Source organism: Trachemys scripta, chromosome 5 (assembly GCF_013100865.1).
Source record: "Trachemys scripta elegans isolate TJP31775 chromosome 5, CAS_Tse_1.0, whole genome shotgun sequence".
Taxonomy (NCBI): domain Eukaryota; kingdom Metazoa; phylum Chordata; order Testudines; family Emydidae; genus Trachemys; species Trachemys scripta.
Window position 1 is genome coordinate 50,638,105 of NC_048302.1, and position 21,461 is coordinate 50,659,565.

Consider the following 21,461-nt stretch of genomic DNA (forward strand, 5'->3'; position numbering starts at 1 on the left):
GCTCATGTAAGTAAAATCACTCATGTGTCTAAATATTTGAAGGACTAGGCTTTTAATCTGCAGCTCCTAAACCTGATCATTGCATTTGCTTGGGCTACAAGTAAAATTATCTATTTGAGCTCTTAAAGTTGGGTTTTTCCTATACCTCTTCCTGTCTTGAAAAGAAAAGATAAAAGAAAAGATAAAAGATTTCTCATTATGCAGAAAGTACAGTACTTGTCACACAGCCAGTCTGAAACAATAGTGTTTGCTCTGCATGTATCTGATCAAGCTGTTATAACTCTTTAACTTTGTAGTTTAACAATTTCCGGGAAAGAGCTCAGGGTTCAGGCAAGAGATCACACTGAAAGAAAGACATGTATAGTTACTGGAAGGATCAGGTAACACCAATTTGGTAGATGGAATCATTAAAGTTTTAACAAGAGATGTCACATGCAAGCTGAACTATGGGTGACAAATGCCATTGTTTGATGAACAAATTTGTTTAAAAAACTGAAACAAAATGGAGGTACCTCTGGAAGAGGAAGACAGCACTTTCACCAACATTTCCTTGGCAGATGATTCAGGTAAGAAGCCAGTCATTTGATTATAGAACACAACAAATTCCAAGACTAAACAATAATATTAGGTAATACAAGAAGTCTGTGTGTGCACATGCAGATCTCTCATTACCCACTAGAATGTTATTTTTAGGAAATGCCCTTGAGTGAACTTTTCTAGTTGTTTAGTTGAATAAGCTTTGTGATTTGAATAAAAATTGAGATTTTTCTGGGGAGTTGTGGAAGTAGTCTAAATAGTGTATGGTGACACATATTCCCAGCTGGAAATTGTGTAGCCTTCCACTATTTTAGTAGGAAAAATACAGTATATTTGTTAGCTCAGTAGCTGTTAATGTTAAAAAATAAAATAAAATACCCATTGAATACAGATTAGCACCATAATCAATATACAGCAGATAAAGGTCACACGAAGTGTCACAAATTAATTAGTGACTGGAATGACAATCTAGTTAAATCCCAACTGTTATGCATTTAATTGTTTTTAAGAAACTGTAAGGGCACCTGTTTGTGGACCAAAAAATTATTTGGAATGAGGAATAGGATATTTCTATTTATGGGAAAAATTGAATGTCTTATACCATGCATATGTAGTAAAATTATTAAAGAGGACAGGCCAGATTCTCAGCTGTCATAAATGAGCATGACCTCAATTGAACAATGCTGATTTACATAGGCCAGAAATGTGGCTCATTGATTACTGTGTAAAGCATGGCCCATTTCTTCTCATTCTACCATATGACTCTTTATTATAACATTTTATTTTGTTTAGTGTCTTTTGTTCATACTGTCTACCATAATTCAGACTTTTAAGATCTTATTCTCTACCAGCATCGTATAAGTGTGATGGAGCAGAGAATCAGACCCTTAAGTATTATTTTATTGCTTTAGAAAGTATGTATCACTATAATAGCTAGGAGTTTATATGCAAAATTGAAACTATAATTTACATAAACTCATGGGTGGCGTGTATCAGAGGTTGGGGAGGCTAAGCCTCCCCAAAATAAAAAAGGCTGGCCGTGCAAGGGGCAAATGCCATACACAGCACAGGTCACCTACCTTTAGAGGCATGCCAGCCTGCCGCCTTTGCACCCTGTGTAGTAGTGCCAGAAGCTCCCTAGAAGTGTGTGGGGGCTCCGGTGCCCAGATTGGGGCCCCACATGTACTCCTTCCTGTCCTACCTCTTCCCCCCAAGGCCCCACACTCACGCCGCCTCTTCCCATCTGCTCCACTTCTTCCCGAGGTCCGTGTTTGGGCAGGCTGCACAGAACGGAGGGGTTGGGGGGACGTGTTTGCGATTCACTGGCCACAATCCCCAGGCAGTGCGAGCCCAACAAGCCAGTGGATTGTTCCCCCACCACAGCTGGCTGCGGGGGAGGCAGGTCGCCCAGCAAAGGGGCGGGGAGAATGGCAGCCTTTGTTCCTTGCCCCAGGGCAGCACCCACTCAGCCCACCACAGCTCTTGGTCGGCTGGGATGGAGGGGCTGAATTCCCGGTCAGCTGGGGACCAGGCTGCTCTTCCCCAGGCCAGACTCCGCAGGGAAATAAAGAGGGATGTGCAGAAGAAGGATTCACAGAGTATCGGTTACATGGCTATCTAGCACTCCCCTCCTGCCCAACTCCCCCACACTATAACACCTGCACAACCCACCTACACACACACACACACACAATACCCCCCCCCCCATTTTTTTCCTGCCTTAAGGATGAATGACTGTGAGGGGTAGTGGGGGGAACGGGCATAGAGGAGTGAGCTGTGGGCAGGGCCAGGAAGAGGTGAAGCGAGGGTGTGGACTTGGGGCAGGACCATGGTCTGAGTGCTGGGGGCCCCCCCACTCTTCTAGAGAGCTTCCGGCACTCCACGGTGCCAAATGAAAGACTCATGCACCATCTATGTATAAACTACCCTCAATAAACTGACTTTATACTTACAGGGGGCAAATCCTGCAGTCATAAAGGATCCCCTAGCAGTGGACCTACTGCTGTTCTGCTGGGTAATGGGATACAGGACATCAGGGTAAGGGGCAAAGAGTGTGCACACCCCCTGCACAGCAAGGAATACTGTTTCATGGAGGCTGCTTATATGGTGACATGTAGGTGGTGGCATTGCAAGCACAGGCCAGGGATGGAGCCACAGAAACATCATCTAGCTTTCTGTCCTTTGGTGGGGATGCATAAGGAACACATGGCATGTCTACACTGCACACTAAGCCTTAATCTATGGGTCCCAGGCTTTCGATTCAGTGTTTCCAAGCCCGTGCTTGAGCATCCACACTGCACTGGGTATTCGCCCACAAAAGCTTATGCTCCAATACATCTGTTAGTCTTCAAGGTGCCACAGGACTCTCTGTTGCTTCACACTGCACTGTAAATCCAGGTTTACAACTGCTGCACCCAGGTCTCATAGCTGTGCTAATGTGTCCATACTGCACTATGCAGACCTTCTGACTTGGCTCTGTGGCTTGAGCTGTATCCATACTGCAAAATGACAGGGCTTGGACTTGAGTTATAGTGGGACTTGGGCTCTGACTCACCCCCCTAGCAGGGTTCTGGGACCCAGGTCCTGAGTGCCCACTGACCCTCATCAGACTGATTTGTGTGTGGACATAAGGGGGGCTCTGAATCAGAGCCCTGGCTTAGTGTGCAGTGCAGCCATACCCACAGTGGCTCCATGATTTAGGGTGATCTGCATCTACCCAACACCCACCTTCTCAGACTGGACTGGCATATGGATTCTGGCCTTCCAAAGGAAGATCTCAAAATGCTTTAGAAATATTAATTAATTAAGCCTCACAACACATTTGTCAGCAAGGAAAATATTATCCCCACTTTACAGATGAGAAAAGGGGGGCACAAAGAAGTTCAGGCCTATGTTTTTTAAAGTGTCCACTGACATTGGGTGTCTATGTCATTTTTCAGGTGCCCAACTTGAGACCCTCAAGGCCTCATTTTCAGAGAGGCCAAGCACATATATTTAGTTGAAGTCCATGGGTGCTACAGCACCCAGGATCTGATTTTCAGAGGTGCTGAGCACTGACAGCTCATTAATTTGAACTATATGTAGTTGCTCAATACCTCTTCAAATCACATCCTAAGTATCTCAAAAGTTATGCACTAGATACTTAACCGATGTGACTTATCCAAAATCACACAGGAAGTGTGTCACATCAAGTATGGAAGCCAGTCCTGTTCTTCCATCCCAAGACCACCAAGTCCCCTGAGTGGGTAACACAAACAAAGCTGCTGCCACCATCTATAACAGGCCTGCACAACATGCGGCCCGGGGGCCGCATGCGGCCCGCGGGGGGTGGGGGAGTGAGTAGGCGGGCTCACTGTGTGGCCCATGGGGGAGTGAGTAGGCAAGCAGCGGGTGAGGGAGGGGGGCTGAGGAGGTGAGCGGGAAGTGGCGGGGGGTGAGTAGGTGAGCTGAGGAGGTGAGTGGGCGGCTAGTGGGGGGGGAGGGCCGGCAGCAGGGGAGGAGGCGGCTGAGGAGGCAAGCGGGTGGGCAGTGGCAGGGGGTGAGTAGACAAGCTGGGGGAGAGGGGCTGAGGAGGCGAGCGGCGAGTCGGTGGCTGACCTGTTCTACTGATCTGGTCTGGCTCCCATCCCCTCTCCAAGGGTTGCAGCTGTCTGGAGGTGCCTGCCTTCCACACCTTCCTCATTCACACCTCATTCATTCAACAGGGCAATTGATTACAAAGTGGGGGGAAGATCTTATTCTACTTCTAGCAAAAAAGACATTTTTCTTTTACCTTAATTATACTACCTTAGGGGCCCGCTATAACATATTACCAAGGTTCAATACCGCTGTTTCGGTGGGGCGGCGCTGGGAAAGGAGGGCTTGTTTCTGTGGGGCAGGCAGTGCTGGGGGGAGAGGGGTGGTGTTTCCATGTGGCGGGTGTTGTGTTTCGGGGGGGCTGGGCGGCGCTGGGGGGGGGGGTTCAACGGTGCCGGGGGGTTTCGGCCCTCAGCTGTTTTCTTTTGAGTAATATGGCCCTCGCCGCTTTACGAGTTGTGCAGGCCTGATCTATAATATTGATAGCTAACATGTCATTTGTCAGTAATTAAAAAACCCTCAAATATAAATACCCAAACTTGGAATTAAACATGCTAAACTAAAGCTGAAGTGCGCTACATTTGGGCCCTGGTGACCCATGGAGAGGTGTGAATTCCAGAGTTGGGGTCCCTTAATGTGACAGGTCTGCCACTGACCCCAGAAATTTTTGTCCCAGGAATCAACAGCAGGAGCAATAATTAATAATAGCACAGGAGAGAGAAATTAAGAGGTACTGAATAGGCAAGACAGAAAAGTGATGTTTTCAGATAGGATTTGAAATCACAGGGGAAGAGGGGCACAGGCATGCAGTTCTAGGAACAGTCATATGATTCAGACCAGTGATCCATCTAGTCCAGTGTTCTGTCTCTGCCAGTGGCCAGAACCAGATGCTTCAGAGCAAGATGCAAGAAACCACCTAATCCCTCGTAGTTAGATACTGCTTTAAACCCTGAAGCATAAGGTTTAAGATCACTTCCAAAATTTATGTTAGCATTAACTATGAGAACTCTGGAAGGTAGGAACTGAGGAAGAGAAGGGTCTTGTGGCTATAGTGGTAAGACTGGTGAGAGACAGATGAGGCCAATTACAGATGAACCTGGAAAGAAGGAAGGGAATTAGAGTGAGAGAGAAAAAATTCCAAGAAATTAATGACAGCCAGTGCAAGGAGGGAGCAAAAGCAAAGGGCAATTTGAAACCGGACCCTGAAATGAATGATAAGCAAGTGGACTTTGCTTGAGCATGAGCTGATGTGATTGCAGAAGCAAATGCTCCAGTTAAATTAAGTTTAAAGTCTGATCACAGAAAGACACTCATCTTAATAAACTGTAGTAAATATTTTTGCACCTCTCAGAAATAGACAAAAATAAAGAACTTTAATACGGATGAAGATAATAAGTATAGCTTACAAGAAAAATATTGTGCTAAATGTGTGTGCTAGCTGATAACATATCAGACCAACAAACTGCAAGTTTACATGTTCAAGTTTCTTTAGTATAGGCATAGCAAAAAGCCAGGGAAAACTGTGGCTAAGCAACAGGGTTACTGATTCTGATTAACTGACTGCAAGCCATGAATATTTAATATCTATTGCTATTTCAGAACAGCAGCATTTCTCCATTTTGTTGTTAAAACCCAGATTTTTTTAATCTCTTTTTTAAATCTCATTTTTAATTTGAATGAGACAACTAATACAAAATGGTAGTAAAAGATAAGCTTCAGCGGCAGTATAGTAGCAGCACAGACATAAATTATTGCTTCTCAACACACCTAGATATTTGTGAAGAGGTAAAAGTATTTCCACCTTTGGGTAAAGAAGTAAAGGGATACCTTTTCTTTTACATACTAACAACACTTTACAAACTTCTCAAAGAAGTTTACAGACCCAACTGATTGTGTAAAGTAAATAAAGACAAAATTTCAACTAAATGGTGAGAACAGCACTTATTGTTAATTGTAGAAGCTAGGATACTGCCATTCTGTACACTGCGTTAAAGGCAACATGAGCTGGAACAAACATTGGATTTGTGCCTGTTTACTTCTTTACAATGTATAAAGAAGGCCCAAAGTTTTTTCTGCTTTGTGGATTGGTGTTTTATATATGTATTTACGTACAAGAAAATCAGGGTAAACAAGAGCTGAATTTCTAATGGAAAAAAAAAATTAGACATGAAAAACAAAACCTTTCTCCACAGACCTTTCAGGGCTTCTTTATGTTGTACTTCACAAAGAAGCAAAAAGCAAAAACCTACTTCCCCCTCACTGTAAGGTCACCATTAAAGCTTTGGTGAGCTATGACTCATTGAAAGGTCTTCTCACAAAACACAGCAGTACAAGGGCTACATTAGCAAAATGCCAAGACCACGCCATGTACTTTATGTTTGTCATCCATAGCCTGAAGCTGGGGGGAGAATCAGCAGGACAAAATTTTTAAAAATTGGATGTCAATTTGTGCATTGGGAAAAATGCACATCCAACTCTCCTGGGTGAACAAAATGGAGTATTCTGTATACAAATAGGTTCTTGGCAAACAGTTTGAACATGCAATTGCCATATTTATGTGTACAAATGAGGGTGCATGCACACATTTTCTCACATGCATGTGGGACTCCATTTTTTTCAAAAATTCTTACTTAAATGGTTTCATCATCATCATGTTCCTATTACGCCTCTGGTGTTTAGGACAGTGACGAAGCTCCTCCACTCCTGTCTGTTTCTGGCAAGTCTTTCAATGGTTCCCCAGCTGCGCCCCAGGTTTTTCAGCTCAGCTTCGACAGCTCTTCGCCGTGTTGTTTTCGGGCGGCCTCGTTTTCACTTGCCTTCAGGTGTCCATCTTATTGCTACTCTGGTTATGGAATCAGTTTCCAGCTGAAGCACATGACCGATCTGTCTCCAATGCATCCTGGCAATGATGATGCTCAGAGCCTTTTGGCTGCACTATGTTAACAGATCTTGGTTTGAGATTGTTCCGGGCCAAAAGATACGGAGGATTTATCTAAGGCAGGTTATATGGAATGAAGACAGTTTTGACATGTCATACTTTCTCATTCCCCAACATTCTGCACTATAAAGTAGTGTTGAAAGTATGTAGCTCTGATAAATCTTGAGTTTGGTTTTGATGTTGTATTTTGATGATTTCCAGACTGTATTTAAGCTCCTGAAGGTGTTCCTGGCTTTATTGATTTTGTTCCGGATGTCCTGGCTTGTTCCACCATCCTGGCTGATGGTGCTGCCCAAGTATGTGATGGTTTCTACATTGATGAGAACGTAATCCTCTATCCATACTGGTGATGGTGAGGCAATATTAAAGGTCATGATATGTCTTATTGTAGTTGATTTTCAGTCCAATTTGCAGGCTGAATGCATTGAGTCGAATTGTTCTTTCTTGTATATAGTGTTGGATATGTGATAGGAGAGCGACATCATCTGTGAAGTCCAGGTCTTCAAGGGATGAGAAGAGTGTCAATTTACTGCCTAAATTAAATGGTTTACTTAGTGTTAAAGAGAGGAAATATAAGTAGACTACAAGCTTGTTGGATCAGGAACTGTTTCCTATTCTGTATTTATACAATGCCTACCACAATGGGGTCCTGATTTCAATTTGGGCCTATAGGTGCTACTGGCATACAAAGAATATGAGACAGATTAGTACAATAACCTGAGACACAGAACTCATTCATTCAAACACTAGCTTGATTTTGTTTGGCAAATAAAACTGCCATTATGAAATTATTATAGATAATCTTAATCAACACTTGTTTTGCTTTTGGTATAGGTCAATTTTCTTTAGCTGTGATTGTCAAGTTGCATGAAGGTGCCATGTGTTACTTACAGCACTTCTTATAGCTAGTGGCAAAATGAAATAATAATTGTATCGCATTCTGGCAAAAAGCAGTATTACTTGAAAATCTTATCAAAGGCCATCTGTCATCTCTGCAGATAAAGAAAAGACTTGATATTAGGGACCTGTAGTAGTTAGCACTGTTAGTAAAAAGTATCAAGCAGTTTGTATTCCTTTTCATTTCCCGCCCCCCACATGACAATATTGGTTAAAGAAAGAAAGGCTGCAGTCTAAAAAGTGATGTGCCATACTCATTTCAGAATTTGTACAACAGATCCTATTGTCGATGTAGAGGGAGCATACATTCCTGTTCTAATGGGGAAACAGTGAAGCCTGTATTGTCAGTCAGTGGAAGCAGACTCCTCCTGTGCCTGTAACATTGTCAAAAAGGAAGTGAATGGTTTATTGGTTTACCCTATGCATCATGGAAAAAACCATGATGCAGACACGAGTTTTAGAAATAAAACACCCGAAAGCGTTCACCACCAGTAGGAAGTGACAAGCTATATTACTGTTTGTCTGTTGTGTCAGGAGCCAAAACATGCTGAGATTCTCTCTCTCCTTCTAGTCATAATATAATTGTACATATTTATGCACTCAAATAATCTTGACTATTAATGATGCTGAAAGATCATTGCTATTATATGGAAAATACTTTTTTCAGTGAAGCTGAATACATTAATTCCTTTTGCAAGCAATGTCAGCTAGTTTTAGGAAATCTTAATTGGAACTTGGGATACATGTAAGTATAGATAATTACTTTTGTACAGTGAAACTTGCTGTTCCTGTAAATTGAAGATAATATGGGCTACAGTACCATGAATATCTCTCCTGGTCTGGCAAAATGCCTTAGATAATATTATAAAGAAAATTAATACGAAATGGATTAGTGCTGGTTCTTAGTTACATGTAAATCAGTTGTGACTTCAGGGTCACTCATGTCTTGCTAAAAATTATACGCTCTTTCGCTCTCTGTGTAAATCTTCAGTCAGAAAATCCACTTAGCTGAAGTAAATGATCTAATGTGCAATGTAAAAACAGTTTTAATAAACAAAGAGGCTGAATAGTGGAACATTACTTAGGGCAGTGTTTAAGTATTTCCAGTAATAAAAAGAATCCTCTTATTTCTTCTTTAAACAGCACTGAGTAGATATTAGTATCTTGGTGCACTGCTTTAAAAGACAGAACAATCCATTTTCAGCATATGTGATTAGTAATCAAATGTTTTCTTCAAGATAAAGGGCACTGAATTTCAGAAACAAAAATAAACTAGCAAAATTCTATGAACATAGTTTATGCCTAATCTCTCAACCTTCTGGTGAATTTTTCAGACAGTCTCTACTACTCAAAAACAAATAACCAAAATCAAGGATGACTAATTTGCACTTACTAATATGCAAATAAATATATGCCCTTTTGATTTTGTTCTTCCCAGTGAGAGGGGAGCCAGGTGGCAGCAGATCTGCTTCTAGGTTTTCACCAAAGGGTAGTTAATCTTCAGAAAGGCAAATCTGATTGGATGTAGAGATGGGTATTTGACATCATACACGTTACTCCCGGGGGAATTCTGCAGCACTGCACACAGGCAAAATTCATGTCCCTCGAAGAATATTTTTTTCTCCTCAGAAAATACATTCTGCCGGAGAGCACTGCAATTGCACCTTTTACCCGCCAGAGGCTGCTGTGGTGCCAAAACAGAAGCAGCTGCTTCCAGTTGGGAGCAGTCAGATGCAGAGAGGGGAGGGGGGAGGAGAATAAGCTGTGTTACTCACAGTGCCCTGCCTGTGGGGCCAGGTGAGGAGGCAAATTTATCACTATCACCTTCAGTGTACTCCTAGAAATTATCCAGACAAGATTTTTGTGCTAACAATTTTGAAAAGCAAGAAGTGACATAAATTTGATGAAATGGGGTTAGCACAGTGGGCTAATGAAGTCAGGAGAGTTACACAATGGATTTATTTGGTCTGCTTCAGTCAAAAGGGACTCAGTCAATTAAGACTCCAAAATGTACCTTCCCTAAAAAGGAGGGTAAGTTCCACATAGTGTCTAATGCCAAGGATCCCTGTATGCAGGGCATTACTTGGAATTTACTTTGCATTAAGCAAGGTAAATGACTGTTATTTAGTAAAATATAGCACCATATGCATGCTACGTACTCTACAGACAAAGTCCCTGCCCCAGAGAACTTCCAACCCAAGGAGCCCCACTGACTTCACTTTGATTCTGCCTGCACAGTTCGCAATGCATGACTGGGGTCTAAGTGGACACAACCTATAAATGAGATCGGGGGAAGGAAGAAAAAAAAAAAAAAAAGAAAAAAGACAAGTGACAGAGCAGCTGTGTCTAGCAGATATTGGTTTCACTTTTTTTAAATGTACTTTTTCAATGTATCATCTATTTATGTAACACTTTGCTGAGGAGAGGAGTAGAATTTGCAGGCATCCAAACAAGCTGTGTCCCTTTAAAATCCTCAAGATTTGTTTTTTTTAAATATATGCACTTGTCATAGACTATAAAAATTTAAAAAGCAAACAAATTTACCTCCGTCTTTGTTCTGCTGACAGTGTTGAAAACATAGTCCAGCTTCCAATTCAGCTTCCTCCAACATAGCTACCTCATTGCCACTTCACTTTCTTGACAATATCTTTCACAGTGTTGTTGTAGCATTCTTGATCCCAGGATACGAGAGAGACAATTTCAGTGGGGTAATATCTTTTACTCGACCAAATGCTGTTGGTGGAAAGGACAAGCTTGCAAGCAGCACAGAGCTCTTCCTCAAGTCATTCCCTTGTCAGCCTTTGGGGGACCATCTGTATTCAGGGCTGCAGGCAGGCACAGATGATCCCCCAAGGGCTCCCAAAGCAAGAACCAGAGGAAGAGCTCTGTGACGCTTACATGCTTGTCCTTACCACCAATAGCAGTTAGTGCAATAAAAGATTACCTCACCCACCTTGTCTCTCTAATACCTTTTACAGTACCTTCACTTTCCAGATCTGCACTCTGATACATATAGTTGGTATTTGTCCCTTATTGCAGTGGTTCTCAAAGCCGGTCCGCTGCTTGTTCAGGGAAAGCCCCTGGCGGGCCGGGCCAGTTTGTTTACCTGCTGAGTCCGCAGGTTCAGCCGATCGCGGCTCCAGGCCAGTGGGGGCTGCGGGAAGCGGCATGGGCTGAGGGATGTGCTGGCCGCCCTTCCCGCAACCCCCATTGGCCTGGAGCAGCAAACTGCCGCCAATGGGAGCAGTGATCGGCTGAACCTGCGGACGCGCCCGGTAAACAAACTGGCCCAGCCCACCAGGGGCTTTCCCTGAACAAGCAGCAGACCGGCTTTGAGAACCACTGCCTTATTTGTTACATAGTTACACACATGTTCTTGGTTCAGGTCCCAAGCTCCTCCTCATTACCCTAGCATTTAAAGAACATCATCATAACTATTCTCACTATGTATTCACCAAGGAAATATTTCTTTCCTCCGTCCCACACATATCTCAAACAGATTACTTAAGTACAGAAGAGTCAACTGTCCACCCTCTACTCTCTCGTTATGCTAACTTCAAAAACACTGAACCATGGAATCAGAAGGCTTTTGATGCGGAAGATTTGCCCAGTACTTAAGGGACTAGTCTAGCACTTTCCTGCTCTGTTACAAACTTTCTATGTGATCCTGGGCAAGTCACTTAGTTTCTCTGTGCCTCAGTCCCCCATCTGTAAAAGTGGGATTGTAGAGCTGTTGTGAAGACAAATACATTAAAGATAATGATGCACTTAGATACTATAGTCATAGGGACCATATAAGTGCCTACAAAACAAATGTGGCAGCATATTATTCAGACTACCAAGAGCTAATCTAGCTGATTGTGCTACAGTAACACATGCAAAGAAATATTTGCCCAATTCCCTGTGCATCTTTAAATAACTGAATAACCTAATAATGAATTCTCCATCATCTCATTTTCAGCAACAGCTGAGGCCTAAAACTATACGATTTTATAAAAAGAGAAATTTAAGTCTTAGATACAATAAAACAACACAAAGCACATTTGCCCTCCCAAATGATCAGAGTTATGTATCGAAAACAGACATTATGATAGTATCCTACCCCAAACTGAGCAAAGTAAAACAACCCCTGAAAGCACCCCACAAGACAAAATGGAAAACAAAGGCAAGTCAGAATTTTCAATGTTTTATCCAACATGATTTTATAATTCAGACAACTGACTGGTCCACAAAAGAACAAGCTAGAATAATGGTCTGAGGACATCTATTATAACAAGCAGTTACACTCAGTCATAGAAAGAGTCATAAACTAAGCAAGGACTCCATTGCAAGCCCACTCCATCTTAAAAAAACAAAAAGACCTCTAGGATTAATTTATGAACATTTTTACAAAATAATAACAGCATCTACCATAGTCATTTTGGAGTCTTCCCCACTGTTCTCCTCCTTGCATTTGTATAAATGTTATTAATGGTTATTAAACCACTAGTTTAGATGGAGACTAGTTTGGAAACCTAGCAATTATACCACACCAGTGAACACTGCAATTTGTGCAAGAACCAGGTCTTTTGCACTTTAGAGACCTGTGAAGTGCTGAATATCTTATACCTTCAGCTCCCATTCATTTAAGTAGGAATAGAGGGTGTTCAGCATGTTGCCCTGCTGAAATAGCATACTCAGGCCCAGAAGGAGAAAGGGGGCAGTGTTTTAGTTAAATGAACCCCCATGACTGATTAAGGAGTGGCACTGCTAGGATCCAATGCTCCTTATCTTAAAACAGGGAATAATAGGAGGGAGAAACTACTACACCTATGAAGAGAAGTCTCTTCAGGTAAAAAACACCTGTAACAATTTTTTTTTTTTTTTTTTTTTTTGGTGGACAAAAACAGAGTGGTTTTTGCCTGGTAAACAAACTCCACATATACACACATACATATGCAAAAGCCGTCCATGCTCTTGAGTTTAGAAGGAATTTAATTAATAACAGGAGAATTGGATTGTGCTGGTGGTTTTGCTGTAGCAGTGCTATGCTCGGTCTATGCCAGAGATCTAAAATGACTCTTGGTTGCCAGGCTGGCCGCATAACAAGGGCAGCATGAAAGATCATAGGGAGAGAGCTAGCTTCTGTCATTCTACTAGTAGCACTTGCTGGCCAATCAAGGAGTGTCACTGACAAGCTCCAAAGTCATAGCTACCGTACTGGGGGCTCATTTGCGAGGATTAGACAGGTTAAAAAAAAACCCTTTTCTAAAAGCAAACAGCTTGCAGCAGCTCTAATTACAAAGGCTCTGTGACAGAGAGGATGAGGATCAGCCATAAATCCTTTCATATCCTGAGAAACTTGTTCATTTTTATATAAACTGTTGCTTGTTAGGTACAAAGAAGAGTGGTTTTTGTTGTTTTTTAAAATTAGCACAGCATTTAGGAGGCATCCATCAACATGGTACAGTATCATGGAATACTTTCCAAGGTGTAAATACAGCAGAAAACACATTTCCCCAGGAAGGGAGTGTATAGTCCAAGACACCCACCTACATACCCATGTGACCCAAGTTATCTATCTATAACCAGTACTTATGTGCTGTCCTATCCCCCTTGAAAATAACACTGTGGTATATGAGATAGCTAAACTTGAGGTGTCAACAGATTATAAGGCAGGAGAGTTCAGAATCTGCTGTTAGTTGTATCCAACATCTGATTCTCTACATTGCATTGTCAGGATGAGACTTGAACATAGAAGCAAAACCAAACAAAAAAATAAACCCCCAAAACACGTTAGTGGCTTCTTTAGATCCAAACTGACTTTGGTGGCAGCCATGTATGTGCTTTCAAGGACAGATTTTGGCTGAAACACACTAAAAGCTATCAAAAGATTTCCAATCTAAAAATTCCAAATTGCTCAGGTACTGATACAGAATATCTTGCATATCATACCACTGACATTAATGTCCAGTCTTTGTGGCAGGGACCATCTTTTTGTTCTGCGTTAGTACAGTGCCTAGCATAATATGGTCCTGGCCCATGATTAGGGCTCCTAGCTGCTACAGCACTAAATGAAACAACAATAATAGTAATATTGAAAAAAGTGTTTTTACATGGAAATCTGTAGAAAGTCTAGATGACAAAAGAAATAATCACAATCTTGTGCCTCTTTAACATGTAGTATTTGTATTTGCCCTATCATGTGGTTATGATACATTCTAGCAATATTTTTATGGTCTCAGAATACTACATTATCAGATTTAATAGTTTTAAATTAATACATAGAGAGTATTGATAATTACTGGTTACATACATACAGCTCCACTCTATTAACCTAACTTTAATAAAATGGCATTTCTGTACCATTAACACAACATGAAGTGATTGTGCAATCTAGTCTAATCAGAAATAAATATCTAAATGCAAATAAGAAGAACTTTCCTGAATCTATTTAAAAGAAAAGAGATCTGTGCCTAGCCTAACTAGACACTAGAGGTCTCTCTTACACCATCATTGGTTCTCATTTCATTGGTAGAACTGAGAGGTGAGCCTGATTGTGGGTGAAGGCTCAGACTCAAACATCACAATGCAGCATCACCATGTCACCATATACAATAACAACATAGGCTTCATAGAGTACTGTATACCATTGAAGCACTGTACAAACATTAACAAAAACAGTAATTTAATTTGAGCTTCATAGCAGTCTCCCAACCAGTGCACTCTGCAAGGTGCAACAGTGTCTCTAGGTCACAACAGGTCTCAACCAGGGGGCCACAAACAAGATTCAGGGGGTCTGCCAAACAGAACCAGAGTTAGACTTTCTGGGGCCCAAGGCTAAATCTCTGGAGCCCCACAGGGGCTGATGCCCCAGAGCTCCACTGTCTAGATTGAAGTGGAAGCCTGAGCAACTGAGCTTTGCAGGGCCCTGGGCAACTGCCCTGCTTGCTACCCCATAACACTGGTCCGGACTATTATATGCAGAAAAACAGTTGTGGTGACACAGGTGGGCCATGGAGTTTTTATAGCATGTTGGGGGGGCCTTGGAAAGAAAAAGGTTGAGATTCCCCTGCTCTAGGTCACCTAAGGATTCCTAACTACCTGGGGAAATCCTTCAGTATTGTCTAAGCCAGCCTTAGGACAGCTTTCAGTCCAAAGTTGCCCTATCCAGATCAGGACCTGGAGCCTTGATTGGAACTCTCAGAGTAGCTGGCTTCTCATTTGCCTGATAAACACAGGTTATGAGTTGCATCTTATGAACATTTACTCCTGGGTAGAGGACCCACTACCATGAATAGTCCCATTAAAGTAAATGAGACTACTCACAGTATTAAGTACTATACACTTCTGCACTTACAGAAACATAAAGATGTTCACAAAATCCAACAGATGTGCATAAAAAGCAATAGGAGAACTTCAAATGGTTTGGGAATTAGTGACTGATTCGGATAAGTATCTATGTATAGCCAGAGATTAAATTCCAAAGATGCTACACAAGTGTCCCTCCCTCAATACCTGATGCAAAGGACTGTTGTACCTTGGAGATACACCTTGTGATTACTGGCACATACCAGAAACACTTCTAGAGGGTGGAGTACTACATAGCTTTTTTCCCCATTCAGAACTAATGTGCATGTGCCTTTTTCCCAGGGGCACATTTTGCTTTTGCAGTATTGCCAACCTCAAGAGATCAAAAATAATGGGTCAACCCCCCCCCCAATGAAATTGGCCCATAAAATCATGATTTTTTTTAATTCTGAGTAATATTTTTAGTGTTTTGACTTTTTAACTTCTATTCCTCTGCCAATATGTGTGTGATAATTTCAGATTGAAAAGTCAATCTTTAATGAACTAAAAAACCACACACACCTCTCCCTGCCTGCTCAGATGAAGACTCCAATACTTACCATCTTCTCATCCCTAAGATAAGGGAACTGCCATCCATTTCCTATTGCTGTCTTGACCCAGCAGCAACACTTCTGTCACAACCAATTTCCAAGAGTTGGCACCACCACCTTTTCCTCGATGCTCAGAGGGGACTCCCCTTCCCCACCCACAGGCTGACGGAAGCTACCATCTGATACCCCCACTATCCTCTGTACCTCCTCGGCTCCCTGCTGCACCACCCCTGAAACCACTAAATCTGCTTTCTGCTCCCCATCCTTCGCTCCATCCTGCTTTCACACTGTCTCTTCTGCTCCCCACAGTCCCTGTCTCTGTGCAGCCCCTCAACCACTTAGCAGCCGTTTTGCCTGCGGGCTGGCTTCAGCCCCTTGACACCCGTGGGTGATGATAACTTTAGCAAGAAGAAGAACAGGAGTACTTGTGGCACCTTAGAGACTAAGTCTCTAAGGTGCCACAAGTACTCCTGTTCTTTTTGCGGATACAAACTAACACGGCTGCTACTCTGAAACTTTAGCAAGGGCAGCCTGGCTGCCCCATGCGGATGGGCTGTCGGGACAGGGCAGCCCCCATGCTGGTTTCAGCCCCGGGGACAGGCACAGGTAGGGTGAAAAATCAGGACGGGAGTGGGGGGTAATAGGAGCCTATATAAGAAAAAGACCCAAAAATCGGGACATCTGGTCACCCCAGTCACAGGCGATGGGGCCATTGTAAATAAGGGACACATTCATCAAGCCTGCCGTGCAGGCTGCCAGGGCAACACCCCCCACTTCGCTCCGGAGCACTCCAGCCCCCGCTCTCGGTCGGGCCTGTCACCCCCGCGAGCACGCCTGCAGCAGGCACAACCCCGCCCAAGGCCGCGGCGGGTCTCCGGGCTTTCGCATACCTATGCCCCGCCCTCTTTCCCAAGCCTCCTTTTGGTCTCCCAGGCCCCGCCCACTATGGGACAGTTTATCCAATCAAGCAAAGCGCCAGAGTGACGTTAGGACAGATGTTAGCTCCCGTTGCTTATTTGCTGTCCCCGTGAAACGCCCCGCCCCCGGAGCTGACTGATTCCTCCAGCCCCGCCTCCTCGAGAGTCTGTGTTCCGTTTGTTGGGTAAGCGAGGCGCGGCGCGTGCGCACCGGCCCTGGGCGAGGGGGCTGCGCAGGCGCGAGGAGGCGGAGCCGCGGTGAGTTGGTGCTGGGCGCTGGGGACTGTAGCCTGTCGAGCAGCGGCGCGACTCCGAGGTGAGTGGGGCGGGGCCGTCCCGCTTGGGGCTCCCAGCCGAGCGCACCCGGCCAGCGCCCTGTAAGCGAGATTCGGCTCGGCTGAGCCCGGCCGGGGCGGCGGCATTGGTCGCTGCGGCCGGGCGGGGCCGAGGATACGCTAGGTGGCAGGCCGGGCCGGGTGGCTGCGCTGGGGGAGAGCAGCTTCTGGGGCTCAGCCCTATTCAGCGTGGGCTGTCCGCATAGCGAACCCGGCTGGAAGGGCCCGTGCCGGGGCTGAAAGCAGGACACAGTCCCCAGGACAGCATTGAGCCGGTCCGTGCACAGGAGAGGCGCCCAGCTGCCTGTCCTGTGAACTGATCCAGGCCTGATTGACGGGAAGTAAGTGACTCCCCGTGTGTGCTACATGGTGTGGGGACTGGGACTAGGAATCGGTTTGAAAGCCCCTCGCTGTTCTCTTTGGTCTGTGTGTAAATGGGGAGTGGGCAATACTTGACTCTCCCTCGTAGCCCTTGTAAAATTCACCGCTAAAGATAATTACACCTACGTTATAGCAGTGACTAGTTCTTCTTTTGACTTTTTTTTTTCTCTTTAAGCAGAACTTCTCCCAGAAGTCCTGAATCTAGGAGTGGAAAGTTCCCATTCCACAATGATGAATGCTGATATGGATGGTAGGAGGCCTTTATTCCTCTTAACTAATATTCTTTAGTGTAATAGCAAATTCTCCAGAAAGCCTGCACTAAAATTGATGTGGTTTATTGCAGCTGTTGAGGCTGAAAATCAGGTAGAACTGGAAGAAAAAACACGGCTTATTAATCAAGTTTTGGAACTGCAGCACACACTCGAAGGTTAGCAGTTTGCCATCCTAGAATGTTGAAAATGTTAAATGGCATGCAAATATTTGTAGGGAGACTCCTTGTATTCTATGGTAACACTTAATCCATTGGTCAAAAGGGCAATCTAAAGTACTGCTGTCCATGGTCTTTATCCAAGGGAATGTTTACTGCACAATGCAGAGTAAGACGCATAAACATGATGGACAGATACTTCATTGGCATCAAACAACATTTTTCTGTTTATTTGTATGATTTAGTGTCCAGGCTATGCTCCCAAATGACTCAAAAGTCAAAGTGGACCTGCTTCAGTAACTTTTCTTTTAGTCAGACTAAATATACTTGTGGATGAGCTTATTAATGCTTGAAGTTCTGCAAATTTCTATGGCTGCTTAGTCAGCAGTAGATAAGCATGTTAGCACTTGAAAAACTAGGTGAATCACACAAAATAAATCTACAATTGAAATCTTAAATAGACCAGAAACAGAAAAGTGAAGGATAACTAACAGAATGAGATGGTTGGGTAACAAGTTTGCCATATGATAACAGCCACGTTGCAAATAACTTAATTTAGCAAAAGACTGTTGGATGACACTTATGCTTTTGTGGTGTTTCATATGTATTGTCTTGCAGTTTTACCTTATGTAAACTTGATTTGGGTGCATCACATGCTTTGTGTGTGTTATGTGTTAAAGATAATTTTTTTTTAATAGATCTGTCAGCACGAGTAGATGCTGTTAAGGAAGAAAACCTGAAACTCAAATCAGAAAATCAAGTTCTTGGACAATATATAGAAAATCTTATGTCTGCATCTAGTGTTTTCCAGACAACTGACACAAAAAGCAAACGAAAGTAAGGGGTTGTTTTCCAGATTACATCATTGTACTGCTGCTGCTTTTTCTGTTTTCATTGGCATAGGCTACATGAGTTAAAATACCTTAGTTTGTGGCTTCCCTGGATATTTGAAGATTAATGGCAATTATAGACAGAGTTAAAAACATCAAACAACTGGAGCCATGAGTTTGTGTATTGTTAGCCTCTGAGCAATGTGCAAATGTAATGTAGAGACTTTATAACTAGACTTGCATATTTGTTTCAAAAATCAACAATGGCATGTCTTGTCAAAACTGGATTCAGTTTGTCAGATTAAGCAACCATCTGACTGTCAACTACTTTGAAGATTTTAGGATAGTGTTTTGTAGCAGAATAAATACGATGAGGTGTAAAATGGTGTTAATCTTATTTTAAATGAACACTTAAACTTACTTTGCACCACCTTTTCTTCAGCTCAAAAAATAATTAGGTATCTGTCTAGAACACTCATTACCTTCACAGATTAAAAACGAACATTTTTAAAAATAAATATTTTGAACAGGTTAAGGATTTTCATGAACTAGTAGAGATGTGACTCTTCTCTGCAGGGTTCTAATGGCTTGCTTGTTCTTGACAAACTGAAGATAACCCCAATTTGTAAAAGATTTTGTGGGGAGTGCTGAATTACTGGGATGTTAAACTGTTTACAACGTATATGATATTGTTCACACTTCAAATCAATTTCTTTTCCTTAACTGCTGGCAGTTTTTCCATTAGCTAACATCATTCAAGGAGGTGGTGTTACGCCAAGTTGAGAACCACTCATCTTAGCATAGCTGCTTTTATACTGGGGGCTTTGTCAGCATAGCTATATTGTTTTTTCACACCCCAATGGATATGGCTATATTGACAAATCTTTGTAGTGTAGACCTGGCCCTAGCCTCTATGTGCCACTGGAGCAGTGCGTAGGTGCCAGCAGCTAACCTATTGTTTCAAACATCATTTGGTGCCCAAACAGCCTCCGTATACTGATTTCTATTGCCATAGGTAGCAACTTCCAATTTGTGCACTAATACGCTTCCATGCTATCAGGAAGGGGCAGAAATTGGTAGTTGTGTATTTCTGGGATGGGATATTCTGGCTACATTAGTATTTGAAATGCTGTTTCAGCACAGCTTCAAGGGGACTGATTTATGTGACCCTCAGCAACCATTCAGTTTTCTAGTGTAGATGTGTTAAATGGTCTGCTGTTACTAGGATTGGGCTGTAGTAAAGGTCAGCAAAGTTTTTACAAGTTTTTTTTGTGTACTTCAGTATTAATAGTGGAAAAAGCAAAAGGTACAAGTTGGTAAGACTTCATTTATCAGTATTGAAACTTACACATCCCTCCCAAATGTTTTTATATCAAGCTAGTTGATTTGCTGTGGCTTTATGAATGTTAGTTAAAACATCTTTTCAATATTGGAAATCACTTTTCCCATGTTAAGAAGTAAAGTAAAATGTGTTATTGTCAAGGCTGCATTTTATCACTACTGTGATGGATTCTGTAAAATAAAAACAAACATGAGAATTATGTTTGGGTGAGTGGATGTAACCATAAAGAGTTAAACCAATGTCAGACTGAGCTTCCTTGGGCAGCTAAACTAGAGTTCAGCAACAGCAGAGTGGTGACATAAGACCACACCCATGAAAGATTGAGACTGTTCAGGCAGTGGGGCCTTGGTTGTTCCCCCCTCTCCCCACCACTGTTAAAAAAAAAAAAAAAAAAATTATACCTGCACAGTTTTAGATGGCTCTAAGTGGGATGCCAAAAGTGAAGCTTCTAAGTCAGATATTGAGTCAGGGCCCCAGTTGCAACAAGGTTAAATTTGTAGAGTGAATGGGACCTAACCTGGCTAGGGCTTTAACCCAACTGCCTGGCCAACATAGGGGCTGGGTCTTATAAACCCCTAACAGTAATTTTAAACTTCCTTGGGGTTTATCTGTCCCCTTCGTGCTTACTAAACATCCTATGTGTACTCAAGTACTGGTAGCAAATAGGATTAATCTTCTGGCTAATTACTTAGGCAAGTGGTGTTTGGGTATAAAACAATACCCATGACACTTGTCTTTAAATATATATACTTTTGCTCCTTTCTCCGTAACTGTCCTATGATGTAAGGGATAGCATTACACCCCCTTTACATAATAGGAAAGATCCACCATTGTCACCTGGTGCACTTGTTAGAGTTGAGCCACTTTCCTAAAATCAAGGAGTAATCTTAATCATGTTTTGTATTAATGCAAGATTGGATAGTGATATTTTAGCCATATGTATATAGAGTAGTCATTTCAATTGTAAACATTTTGCTTCCCACTATTGTGGCCTTTTAACTTATGAACATTTAAAAATTGTGTTGTATTTCTGATTTTACATTTAATAAAAGCTTTTGACTTGTCTCGGTTTGTCTTAGACTGGACAGTATATAGGGTTGGAATGTTTTACGGATGAAAACGTTGAGAGTTAAGGCAGTTTTAAACTAATGTGAAAAAGTTCTACATAGAAATATTAAACAGTAGGCATGATTAGCATTTGCTAACCACGCTGAGTATATAGTATTTTTCAGTAAGTTATTACCATCTAGGGCCTTGACACTGGTTGTCTCTGGGTACTAAAAGTAAATATGCATAGCTATCCAGTGAAACTAGTCAGCAATAGAAAATTCACATTCACTTCTTTCCCTTAACTTTGTTTCAGTCAAAGTAATTAACCTGAATAAGCTACATGTGCACCAG

General features: G+C 42.5%; 1 protein-coding gene across 1 annotated transcript; it reads left to right on the forward strand.

Annotated features, from left to right (window-relative positions):
• The first annotated feature begins 393 nt into the window (after positions 1–393).
• Positions 394–21,124, forward strand: SCOC (short coiled-coil protein). The gene is made up of 4 exons (XM_034772952.1): positions 394–566; positions 17,640–17,711; positions 17,805–17,888; positions 18,587–21,124. The coding sequence occupies exons 1-4, from the start codon at positions 503–505 to the stop codon at positions 18,727–18,729; spliced, it is 363 nt and encodes a 120-aa protein (XP_034628843.1). The 5' UTR covers positions 394–502; the 3' UTR covers positions 18,730–21,124.
• The last annotated feature ends 337 nt before the right edge of the window (positions 21,125–21,461 follow it).